We start from the raw sequence: 13,859 nt of genomic DNA, 5'->3' as shown, positions 1-13,859 counted from the left end.
ACAAAATCCCCTCAAAAAAGTAAATTGGACAAAATGCAGAATTTCAAATGAAATTCAGATTTCCAAATAGGCCATAACACTATAACAGAACAGGAAAATCGGATCGGATTTTTGCGTCCAAATCAATTTGGTCGGGTCTAGTTTAAGGAGAGGCCTTCCACGTCGGTCTTTGACACACTACACTTCTTTCCAGGCGCGTGTCCTTCTCCCACCCACCCATCCTTCTTCCATTCCCGCTCCCTTTCTCCATTTCTCTGGTTTTACCTCTTCAACCTCCCCAAATACCTCTTTCCCTCTTCTACCGCATTCAAATACCTTCCCATTCTTCCGCTTTCGTATCGGATAGAGAGCGCGCAAAAAGATGGGTCAGGCATTTCGTCGAGCCGCTGGAAAACTGCGGAATACGACTGTGGAAACGTCATCTTCGGCTCCTTCTCGATATCAGAACTCTTATGACCGAAGAACTCCGGTAGTTCCGCCCGTCGATAAGGTTCAAATTCACAACAAGGATTCTGTTGGAGGTTGGTATTTTACTTGTCAATTTTAAAATTCTGAAGTTAGTTTGGTTAGGATTGAATAGGGTTATTAACAAAGGATTTCGAACGATTTGTATAGGTTTATTAGGTACGTGTATTAATTAGGTTGCTAATTTTGATTTATGCTGATTTTATAAATTTTGATGCAATTTTTTGGGGATGGTTTAGAGAAAAATGCGAGCTAGTGTAATTTGGGAAGATTGTTTTAGCTGACTGCTTGATTGTTTTTGTGATTGAAGATGGTAATTCTAAAAGCAATGCTGAAGTGTTGGAAGAGAGAGATCCAAGCTACGAAGCTATGCTCAGTCAAATGGTGGGGAAAATCAATACTAAGCCTGGTGGCAAGCTTGAAATGGGCGAGGTTAGGGTTTACTACCTTTTTCGTTCTTCTTTTCAGGCTTGTTATTGCTTATATTTGCTGAAAATCTTTACTGTACAACCTGTCAAATGAGCAAACACAAATGACATTGGTGCCGGTTGTACATTGAAATTTGCCACATTTGGACTTTTGATCGTGGTATACCATAAAAAAATTATATGTGAAGTATCCCTGTTAAGTGATTGAAGTATTGATTTGTTATGTTGTGCCTGTTGTTTCTGAAAATTGCATATGGGATAGCCCCTGAGATATTGAGATCTATTTTCATCTTTAGCGCTATTGCTGTATCTAAAGACGGAGTTTGACGAAGTCTTTGTAGTACTTTTTGATTTAAGTGATACAGTGATGTCACTGATGTGCCACTCTAACATTTAAGGATTATAGGTTTATGCTGTTTCTTTTTTGTTTTGTTTGGTAGGCAGTAACTAATGCGGAGTAATAATATTTGTTATGGCTTTTTGTGTAAATTACTAAATTTTTATGAATAAACCCGTGCCAACAATGCCAAGTGTATCGTAATGCAATTTCACTCCTATGTAATTTTGTTTTCTTCATAAATTCATCCACTCAATATCAAGCTTTTGAGTAGCAATGAGGTCTGGAAATCTATGAAGAAAAACACATACTTGGGTGCAGAGTCTCTCGACATTTCCTTGTAACTACACACATGTCGATCATCGTTACTGCCAGTCTGCCACAATTTTATTCACATTTAAGTGACCATTGGATATACAAGTAACATTGGCTTTTCTGTTAAGCCAGTGATGATTTCAATAATGAGATGTTGAACTTTCATAAATAAAGCTACTAAACTTGTATAAGAAACTGATGTTGTCTACTATATTCTTTTTCCTCAACAATCTCCTTTCACGGCCTTCCAAGTGTTTCTAGAAGAAAAAGGTATTGCGAGATGCCTTTGAACTTTAAGCAACTAGCACAACCCCCCACCGCTTTTGTTCTATGGAATCTAATACCGATATTGGTTCTTTGGCATAAACTTTTCCTCATTCACATCTCCTTTAGGTTGAAAGAAAATTCGATCTATGCTAAACACGAGTATCTATTAGCAACTACGGAGTACTTACCATGCTCTAGCTGTCTTAGTAAGTCACTTTTAGTGTTTAGGTCACTTTGAAAATTCACTGCTTCATCCTTTGTAGGTTTCTTGTAGAATGAACTATTAGTGTCTTGGTTAACTATCAATGTCTTGGTTAGTCATTGAAAGTATCTAGTAGAGATTAATCCTTGGATTGATGTGAGGTTTTCTATGTTAAACTAGAAACCACAATTGTCTTTAGTTAAGGAGTTTTGGGAGTAAGAAGAGATGAATTTCAAAAATAAAAAAAAATTCATTAGAATCTTTGGACGGGTGATACCTTCATCTGAAGAATATAGGACCTGATATGACTCTAAACCCCTTTTGAATTAAGAGATCTAAACTCAAGAACCCACGAAAACTCACTAATTGATCCGTTTAATCAATCAGCAAATACCCACGAAAACTCTAATCAATCCGTTTAATTGATCAACAAATAACCGATATTTCAATGTATGAATCTACTCTTGAACTCGCAAATTGAATGCATGAATTTATAAGACCATTCTTGACCTTATTCGTTCATAAATCTAATTCCTAACACTCTTGATTACTCCCTCCGTATTTTAAAAAGAGATACACTTTGACCGGCACGTAGGTTTAGCAGAGTGAGTTGAATTTATTAAAATAAGATGAAAGTGAGGTAGTGGGTGAATTATTTGTTATAGTAAAAAGATGATGTGAGTAAGTGTGGGGACTACAAGAAAGAGAGAAATATTAATATAATTGGAAGTGGGGACCAAGATATGTCAAAAAAGGGATGTGTATCTCTTTTTAAAATACGGCCGTTTATGGAAAATGTATCTCTTTTTAAAATACGGAGGGAGTATTAACTAGATAAAAACTTAAGTTTGAAAACCTAACAAACATAAGCAAAGCTTCAGATTTTATTGTAATTCAATTGTGTGTAAAACAATAAGAAGGCAACCTATTTATAAGGTATAGGGACACATTTGTTTCCTAATCCTACTCAAGTTTGCTTAAATTTATTCCTAAAACAATAAGGAATAGGCGGATTTTACACTTCTAATAATTAGTCCACTAATTAACAATAATAAAAGGGCCCAACTTGTTAACTGTATCCTGTATAGGTATGCTAAGACCTTGTTGACTAATAAAATCAATAAAGGTAGTATGCCAACGATCAAGCCCAATCCTGTTCAAAACTTGATGAAACTTCACCAAACTTGATGTCCTCATTCCAAGTGATTAATGTGACCATATCAAGTCGTTTTGCACCGAAGCCTATAGGATCCCTTAGCAAGGTGACAGGGTCTTTAAAAGAATTTCCCTTTGCATTCTCATCATACTCCCCTTCTTCAAAAGAATTTGCCCTCAAATTCTCATCATTGGTACGGAGAGAGATCACCAACGTTGAAAATGTAGCACTAACTCCGCTATATTCTCCTAGTAAATTGAGTCTATAAACGCTATGTCCATAAGCTTCAATCACCTCAAAAGGAACTTGTTCTTCCTTTTTCCGGGAAACCTTTCCTTTCTCCGGTGTAACCATCACCAACCTATTAGTTTCCGCCTTTTGTTGTCTTGCTCCTTGTATTGTTGATTTATCTTCTCAATTCGAGCCCTTACTTGCTCACATGTCTTCCGAAGACCTTCAAGTCTCTTCTTCGAATCTGTGTGGACATCACCTGTAGGAAGCACAATTAAATCCACAGGTAAAAAGGGGTTAATTCCATAACAATTTTGAATGGAGAACAAGTTGCTGTCGAATGGGAACGATTATAAGCAAACTCCGCATGACCAAGCTTCATATCCCAATCTTTTCGAGTCTTACTCACCAAACCTCTTAGCAAAGTACCCAAGGTTCGGTTCATAAACATCTCCAAAAATGACTCAAGATTTCACAATCTTTCAAAGGTATAAATCCGCAACATGTTCATCTGTTTTGTGCATAGGGAAAAAGTGCGCTACGTTAATGAATCTGTCCACAAGTACCTTGATTGCATCCTTCTCCCTTTGAGTTATAGGCAATCCCACAACGAAATCCATACTCACACTATCCCATAGAAGCTCCGGAACTGGTAATGGAGTATAAAGACCCTTGTGAAACTTACTCTTCGATTTCTGATAAGTTGCACACCTTGAAAGTACATGTTGCACACCTAGAAACTACATGTTGCACATCCTTAATCATCTTAGGTCAATAGAAGTGTTGTTCAAGTTATCAAGAGTCTTTTGAACACCAAAGTGGTTTGCTATACCTCCTCCATGTACTTCCTTTACCAAAAGCTCACAACACTACTTTCAGGAATGCATAACCTATTTCCCTTAGAACTACTCCCTCCGTCTCTTTTTGTTTTTTACGTTTGGTATTTTGCACGCGTTTTAACGACTAATTAATGTGCATTGAGATTCTTTCAAGTTTTTCATGTAAACGAGGAAAATTACATTTATTTATAATGTTTTCACTCTTATCAAAATTCTGATATGGGGAAAATGAGAAAAAGTTAATGTCTTTATGGAAAAGTGTGAGGGATTAAATGACTCAATTGATTTAATTGGTTAATATAATAATTGGGTACAAATTTTGATAGAATATTAAATCATTTATGTGATAATATAAAAGGAAATGTAAAGAACATTTTGAAACACCAAAAAAGGAAAACGTAAAAAACAAAAAGAGACGGAGGGAGTAGAAACCATCTTGAAGTGTAAAATCACGAGTAGGATTCTGAAATTCAGTAGTAAAATCTTAATCTTCTTTGTAATTGTAAAGAGTCTTCACGAATCCAAGTATCCTTGCATCAACTATAGCAAGCACATAGCTTCTCCTCGAAAGTGCATCTGCTACAATTTTACTTTTGCCTTCTCTGTACTTACTACTTAGAGGAAAATGTGACTGATTGAAGAAATTCCACCCACTTTGCATGTCTATAATTGAGTTTACGCTGCCTATGAACGTACTTGAGAGCCTCATGATCCGAATGCAATATGAACGATTTAAGACGCAAAAAGTGAGACCAATGATCCAAGGAACGATTTATGGCATAAAATTCCCTATCATAATTCAAATAGTTCAACTTAGCACAACTCAGTTCTCAACGAACAACAAAATAGGTCGCTTCTCTTGCATAAGCACCGCACCAATTCCAACTCCACTTGCATCACATTCTACCTCGAACAGCTTATTGAAATCCAGAACATCATCTAAAACTTGAGCCTTGCTTAGCTTATCCTTCAGCTCATCAAATGCCTTTTGTGTCGCATTAGACCAAACAAACTAACAATTTTTCTTCATTAGTTCAGTGATTGGAGCCGTAATTGAAGAGAAATTCTTATTGAATCTCCTATAGAACGAAGCCAAACCATGGAACTCCTGCACTCATGCACATTCTTTGGAGTAATCCAAGACGATATAACCTTGATTTTCTCATTATCAACCTATATATCTTCTCCCGAAACAACATAACTAAGGAAAGATACTAGGAAACATGAAATCACATTTTTCAAGGTTATCATAAAGTTTGTTGGTCCCTTAATGTCGAAAACAATCTCTTTAGATGCTTTAAGTGTTCTTGCTTTTTGCTGTAAAGAATGTCATCAAGATAAACAACATCGAACTGATTTAAGAAGGGGCACAATACCTCATTCATAAGTCGCATGAAAGAGCTAGGGGCATAGCACAAACCGAAAGGTATCATCATCCAATTATAGAGACCTTGCTTTGTTTTGAAGGCTTTTTTCCACTCATCTACTTCACGAATCCGCATTTGATGATAACCACTTCTAAGATCAATCTTTGAAAAGATATCAGCTCTATGTAGTTCGTCTAACATGTCCTCCAACCTAGGCTAGGCATAGGAAACCGATATTTTATAGTAATGTTATTACTACTCTACTATCAATGTACATTCTCCACGTTCCATCCTTTTTAAGGGCAAGCAAAGCTGGAACCGCACATGGACTCATACTCTCCGTAACATAACCTCTATCAATTAACTTCTCAATTTGCTTTTGTAGCTCTTTGGAAGCCGTGGGATCACATCTATAGGCTGATTTTTTAGGTAATAGTGCTCCCGAAATCAAATCAATGGCATGCTCAATTCCTCTTAAAGGAGGTAATCCTTGAGGTAAATCTTCAGGGAACACATCTTCAAAGTCTTTCTAGTGTTTCTTCAAAGGAGGAACAACTTGCGGTTTTTGCTCCATAGTCGCTGCATATTTCATCATTAGCATATAACCACAACCTTCTTCATCCATCTCCTTTTCAAACTCTTTTTCCTAAAGGAACAAATTCGTTTTCTTCTCTATCCTCTTTTTAGAGAGTTGATTGGGTTTTAGAGGGTGTAAAACGATCCTTTCGCTGATGTTTTATTTTATTAGGTTGCTTAAACTTATCACAACAATTGCTTTGGAAGTTAACAAGGTTTAAGTATATAAAAGAATATCATGTTACTATATTTGTTTGGTTTTCCCTTGTACTCACGATTATACTAAGATATCTTTAAGGTCTAAAATTTAGTACAGTGCGCTACATTGTTTTGCAACCTTATAATAAGGAAATTACAATTTGGTCATTCACTTCCATTCCACAAAAGCTCTGTTAAAGAATGCCAAGATGAAAAACATGTTCTTCTCGTCTCATTGCCAATTACATAACGTCGATCGACATAGTAGAATTTTTTATATGATACATCCTTTTTTGTTTGAGTGGCCTTCCCACACCAGGAGAGTTGAAAAAGGCCGTAAAAAGAGATAGAAAAGACCCATATTACGTGTTTTCCCCGGATTATTGCTAAGGTTGCCAATAGGAGACATCGACACCAGAACACCATATGACCTTGTCTCATATTCATAAACACCATATTGACTTTTAGGTAAATGGTTAATTAAAGAGCATAGAAGTCCATGTTTTGTTCAAACCTTGATAGTATTGGAATTAATGGCTTCATGATTAAGTGTATGTCAAAATGTCAGAAATTTGATCCACATTATTAATGCAATAGTGCTTTTCAAGTTTGCTTTAAGGAGTGGAAACTATCACATTAAAGTTTGAAAAAGACATTAGAGGGAAATGAAGTTTAAGAAAAAAGGATATTTATACAACTGATTGGTCTTCTTTAAGTTAAACTTTTTCTTTTTTCAAAATTATTATCAATTTTATTCAGCTTATTAAAGAATATCTTCAGGTGTGAAGGTTGTCATGTTGATGGTACAAGCGTAGAAAATGAGAAACAATTAGCCAATTAGGGAATATTGTTAAGAAATTATGCAACTTTCCTTATGAAGCATAATAGGAGGAATAACAATTATAATTTCACACACAAATAAATTTATTATCTGACAAGTGTTAGTATCTCTAAATACGCTGTAAAAATTTTACTGAAAAGAAAAAGCATATGAGTATTCACAATGTGAACACTTATTAATTATTATAACTCCCAACCATATGCACCGTAATTACACCCAAGAATTATTCTCTAAAAATTCTCTTAAAGTTTCTCTCTCACCTTTATGTTTTTCTTTTTGTTTTGGGATACTATTACAATGATCAGTAGCATGTATATATATGCTTTTGTTTTCTCTAAATAGTGGGTGAATTAAAGTAAATAATTGAGCACCTTAAATTGTTTTAGCATTTCTCTAACGCATCATACAATCTTGCAAAGGATGATACTAATTTTTTTAATTTTTTAACTAAAAATAAATAATGGTTTCCATTCCTCTAACAATCTCCAACTTGAAGACTTATTTAATTTGTCTTCACATTTTACTCCATGTAGTAGAGCTTTCTTGTATGTTATTCATGCAACCCAACTAATGAACACAACTTTAGTTTGTCGATAGTCACCGTCGGATTCTTAGTTCCTTGAATTTTCTAGCGTTAACACTTCGTTTTCTGATAAAAATCGGATAAAATTATATCACAGACCAATATGTTTTGTTCTAGAGTGAAATGTTGAATTCTTTGCCAAGTGTATCGCACTCCGAGTGTATCACTGTAGAGAAATCTCAACACTGTTAACAAACCTTGAAGCCATATAATTTCCTTAGCTTTAGTTACTGCTACATTTGCGGCCTCTGTAGTGGATAAAGAAACAATATTTTATAACTGCGACATCCAACTAACCATTGTACTACTAACTGTTAATATATAATCAATATATAACGACGGGTGCTTTTTCTATGATTGACTTCACCTTGCATCTACATAACCTCGTACTTTTATTTCCAATTTACCAAAGTACAAACACTTATCTATGGTACCTCGTACATACCTCAAAATCCACTTAACTGCTTCCTAGTGAACTTTTCTTGGATTTGGCATACACGTGCTGACAACAAACTCTGCTTGTCCAAAATCTGGTCTTGTGCAAACCATTGCATACATCAAACTCCCAATGGCTGAGGCATAAGGAACCTTAGCCATACAATCTTTATCTTCCTCTGTACGGGAGACTTATCTTTGTATAATCGGAAGTGACTCGCTAAGGGTGTGAAACTTGTTTGGCGTCATCCATGTTGAATCTACGTAAAAGACATTTGTTGTAATTTGATTAAGATAATTGCAAAGTACCTCTATGCTTGATTCCAAGAATCTTCTTTGTTGGACCTAAGTCCATGTCAAATTCCTTTAACAGTCGATGCTTCAACTTTCTGATATAATCCATATTTGAGTTTGATACTAACATATCATCGACATAAAATAGTATAATGATATAACTAGACTAATATCTCTTGATGTAGCAACAATGGTTAACTTTTTGTACCACTATATTGGGCTTGTTTTAGGCCATACAAACTCTTGTCAAGTTTGCAAAGCATATTTTCTTTCCCATATCCGAGAAACCTTCTGATGTATTTATATCTCATCTAAGTCTCTCAAGAAGAAATGTCGTTTTCACGTCTAAGTTTTAACTGCTCAAGATGAAGATCTTCAATGGGGACAATACTCAACACTGTTTTGATGGTATTGGGTTTCACAGGAGCAAAAGTTGCATTGTACTCGACTCCTTTCTGTTGAAAACTTGAAATATTGATTACTATCGAGCTTTGTACCTCTTGGAACCATCATCCATTTTAACCCGATATACTTATTTGTTGTGAAGTACCTTTTTACCTATGCGCAACTCACCTAGTTCCCATGTTTGGTTTGAAATTAAGGATTGTATCTCATCTTTAATTCCAAACTCCCACTTGCTAGTGTCACTTGTTTAACATGCTTCATCATAGCATCCCGGCCCCCCTTCATCGGTCAATAACCCAGATAATTCATGTATTTTCTTTTAGGTACATGAGGTGAGAAGTCCTTCTCAGCATAGGAGTTGGACAATGAGGTGGTGGTGTGTTAGATTGTTTATTGCTTTGTCCAATGAGTTCTTGTTGAGGACTTCTTATAATCGTCTCTATCGTCGTACGCTCAGGAACATAATCTTCATCTACAAATATTGGCCCCCTTCTGAACCGAGTCGTTGTCGACTGGTGTCAATTTTGTGTCTATCTATGAATACAAACAAAATTTACCAACTTTCCTCTATGAATACAAACAAAATTTACCAACTATCTACTTTCCTCTGATACCATATGTTAGGAAATTATGCAATTTTCCTTATGAATAAGATTAGTATGAATAACAATAATAATTAGAGTAACACACAAGTAAATTTATTATATGACAAATGTTAGTATGAATAACAATAATAATAAGAGTAACATACACAAATAAATTTATTATCCGACAAGTGTTAGTATCTCTGAATACGCTGAAAAAGATAAAAATATGCAATTGTTTATAACATTTATTATAACTCACAATCCATACGCACCCAATTACAGTAAAGAATTTTTCTCTAAAAGTTCTCTTAAAGTTTATCTCAGCTTTATGTTTTTCTTTCTTTTTCCGGGATACTATTACAATGATCAGTAGCATGTATATATATGCTTTTGTTTTTCCTAAAATAGTGGGTGAATTAAAGTAAATAACTGAGCACCTCAAATTGTTTTAGCATTTCTCTAATCCATCGTACAATCTTGCAAAGTATGATACTAATTTTATTAATTTTTTAACTAAAAATAAATAATGGTTTCCCTTCCTCCAACAATTGTTTGGTTTGGTCTAAATGTTTCCTTTTCGATCATTTTTCGTTATTTGTTTTGGCAAGGAGTGGAAATTCATTTTCCAATGTTGGAAAATAACATTCTCAAGGATGAAAAATATTTTCCATTTGAAAGAAGGGAAATCCCAATTTTCTTCGGTTCCTCTTATTCTCTCTTCCCATCAATCCTAACCCATCCACTCCCATTTTTATTTCTTTATAACTTCTTCTTAAGGAACCAAACAAAGGAAAACTAGTTTGAAATTGTGTTATTTCCTTGAAAAATGTTTTCTTATTTTTCACTGGAAATGTTTTCCGTCAAACCAAATGGAGTCCTAATGATTGATATAGAACATTGCCATGGCAATGATGACCTTTTATGGTATGCTGCAAATAACATGATTTCCACATTGCACACTAAGTGATCGTTACTTGAAGTGATGAAGATTAAGTATTCATATTCATGAGGCTCACTAATCAAGTATTTAGACTTTTGATGGGGGAGAGGTTTTACTCTGATTGCATTTTGGGTTACAGTTTTACAGTGCATCTGGAAATAGTATGTCAAGTATTTGACTGAAGGACTAGTAGTTATATGGAAATTTGAATAAGTGCTATTGCATTTTTTCAGCACAAGGGGCTAGAGTATATGGATCATGGAAGCTGGCAGGCTGCTATGTGTTAACTTACCACATACCTTTCCCATTATAGTCTAAATGGTTTGGGAACGTGATATGGGTTGAACTTGACAAAGGAAGAAGGGTAATGGCATAGTAAATTATAATGTAACTTCTCATAAACCAAATCTACCCGACCCTGTCCTATACCATGTACAATATGTCATGTTAGGAGCTCTGACCTCATGCAGGAGGTTTATGCTCAATTGAATGTTTGAAACATAGGCATCGTTCCTTTCACTTGAAAGTTCTTTATTGTAATTATCTGAGCTCATTAGGATTAAACATAACTTATTTTGGCTGTGAGTTGAACTTGCTAACTTTTTTCTCAACTTATTGAATCTTCATGTTCCCAAGACTAAGTTTAAGGTGCAGAGCAAAACCATACTTTTTTCGTAGTTTTCTCAAATGAACAGTACATAGCTTCAATGCGATCAAGTAAATATACTGGAGGCGCTTGCAGTAGCTTTTTCTGGTTATGACAAGATTTTTGAAGTTGAAGTCGCTGATACATTTTCGAAGTTTAGGTAGAGTCAACAAGGATAGGTGAGGTGTTATGTCCTAATATAGTAGGTCCGTAGCATGTGATCAAGTAAAAAAAATATGGACGTGCATGTGGTAGCTTCCTCTGGTTTTGGCAAGATTTTTGAAGTAAGTGGCTGTAACATTTTCAAAGTTTAGGTAGATGAAACAAGGGTGGCTAAGGTCTCATGTCCTAAAATATGCTAGGTCCTCAGCCTATTTGAATGAGAACCTAGGTGAAGCAAATAGAAATGCTACGTGTAGGCCGAGTTATATGCTTTGGTAAGGGCAATTAACAATTGTATCCATTGCCTACTGCCTAGGAAATTCGTTTCCAATGATATTTTGAGTAAAGTATTATCAATGGATAACATGGCCAAAACTCAAAAGAATAGGCACCAAACACTTATTGTGGGTGGAATTTTGCAACCTTTCATGCTTATGGATGATAAGATGGTCGATGTCCTATTGTTAAATCAGAATGAAACAAAGCGCCCTAGGTTTGAGTTGATTAGAAATCTATATCCTGCTAATCTCGATTTCATAGGGCTTTGTTCAAAATGATGCAAGCTTTGTGTCATCATTAGGAAGTTAATGTAGGAGGGTAGCAGTCTACTTTTGATTCGATGAAAGACAAGGAATTGTTGAAAATAATCTTTTCACTTGAACTGCATTGCATGTCAGATTGTTTTTAAGAAGAGTACAAGCTGTTAGCTCTCCACGCATTGGGGAAAACTGGTTGATTCGAAGTATATTCTGATCTTATTTGATTTAATTCCATTTCAAAACAAATCACACTTGATTTAATGCCACTTTAAACAAATAACATTAATTTCATTTTAAACAAATCACATTTGATCTGTTGACCTCTTTAAAAGCATTTGGAATGTGCATCTGTGTGTTCTTTTTGCCGCTGTTACTTTACATTAGGCAATTGTCTGCTCATAAAAGCTTCATGGTGCAGGCTTATGTGGTACAGAAGACAAAGAGACCCTTACCAAAAGTACGAAATACTACTCCTGAGACTGGACGTTATGAGGAGAGGCCTGTTGAGACAGGAACACTAAATGTAGCTCAGCTTCGTCACATAATGCGTCTGCATCAAGGAAAGGATGATGAGAATGATGGGCCGCTAGGACTGAAAGAGGTTGCTGATAGATTTCGTGTTGATGCTCTACAGCTTGAAAGGATCTTCCAGCACGTGTCCCTGCCACCTGAGGATAATACTAGCAGAAAGAAACATGAGCTTGTTGACTGATTTCCCCTTCCTAATGGTAATACTAGTTGAATGACTGATTGCTTTTTGTTGTAACTGTTAAAAAGTGTATTTGCGGAACATTTAGCTATTTGATAATGACGAAAAGTTCTGCATGGGCTTGTTAGGTTTTTGTCAACAATTGTAACACCTCGATACTCTCTGGCGTTGTACACGAATAAATGATAGATCATGTAAAGAGTTACCATTTTTGCAGTAAATGATCCAGATAACAACTTCAGTTTGCCGGTGGTTTCTATTTTCTTCCACATTCTTGTGGAAAGTTCTTCTGTCGTTCCGTGGTGCTTTAGTCTTTAGGTGCTTGCACAAAATGAGTATAGAAAGTTAATGTATTGCGTTCAGTTGAACTGCATAATAGTGTAGCCTCTGCTTTGCACTTCCCAAACCCAATAAACATAATTCAGCTTTGTGCAAAATGCAGTTAAGGATTCTCTTCATTTTCGTTGGAAATTTGTACTTGTCTAAAAAATAATTACAGTACCAGATGTTACTGCAGTTACGGATTGGATCTTCTTGTCTGAAATTAGGTTAATTGCAACAGATGTTTATTATATTGATGAATGGAGTTTCCTCCGCCACATCTTTAGGCTTTAGTTTACCAAAGACATCGCAAGATCTTTTGGTGAATTGCAGGGTATTAATACTTGCTTTATAACATACCTCACACAACAAATTGATATACAACCATCATGGTCTTAGGGTTTAAGGAGTTCAAAAATGGTCAATGATCCTAATCAAGACTTCAAGATAAAAGGAGTTTTGATAAAATAAGAGACACCGAGCTTGATTCTGCCAAATGTTCTTTAATTTCACCTTTTTAAAGTAGAAAAATAATGGGTTTTCTTAGTACTTTAAAGGTGAAAAATAATGGGTTTAAAGGTTCCGCAAATTTTAATATTTCCTTTGTAAGAAACTTCAATATTATTAGTTAAAGATCTAAAAAAGAAACTAAACCTTACATTGTCAAACATTTTCCCACAAAATAGAAAGCAACACTTAAAAAATGTCTTATTGTTATAGTCACATGCCTGAAATAATATTTTTTTCCCACACTCCGATCAATTCATCATATTATTTCAAACACTACATAATGTACTACTATAAATTCTAAAGCCTTGAATTTGCCATCTTCTTATACATTGTTTGTTTTTATTTGTAAGCCTATTAGCTCAACTGGCCGAGTACCGTGCAACTTGCGCGGAGATGTAGGTTCAAATCCTACATTGGCTATTGATTTTATTATGAAACTTCAGAAGTTAAAATTAGGCTTTTTGAGTATAAAAAGTAAAAGTTAGCATTTTTGAATTAAAAGTTAG

The 13,859-nt window shown here is 35.1% G+C and overlaps 1 protein-coding gene across 1 annotated transcript; it reads left to right on the top strand.

The window, feature by feature from the left end:
• Positions 1-179: 179 nt before the first annotated feature.
• LOC110801123 (uncharacterized) lies at positions 180-12,770 on the top strand. The gene is made up of 3 exons (XM_022006439.2): positions 180-521; positions 776-897; positions 12,232-12,770. The coding sequence occupies exons 1-3, from the start codon at positions 362-364 to the stop codon at positions 12,523-12,525; spliced, it is 576 nt and encodes a 191-aa protein (XP_021862131.1). The 5' UTR covers positions 180-361; the 3' UTR covers positions 12,526-12,770.
• The last annotated feature ends 1,089 nt before the right edge of the window (positions 12,771-13,859 follow it).

The sequence above is a fragment of the Spinacia oleracea genome, chromosome 5 (genome assembly GCF_020520425.1).
Source record: "Spinacia oleracea cultivar Varoflay chromosome 5, BTI_SOV_V1, whole genome shotgun sequence".
NCBI classification, from domain to species: Eukaryota; Viridiplantae; Streptophyta; class Magnoliopsida; order Caryophyllales; family Amaranthaceae; genus Spinacia; species Spinacia oleracea.
This window is presented reverse-complemented; position numbering and strand designations above follow the sequence as displayed.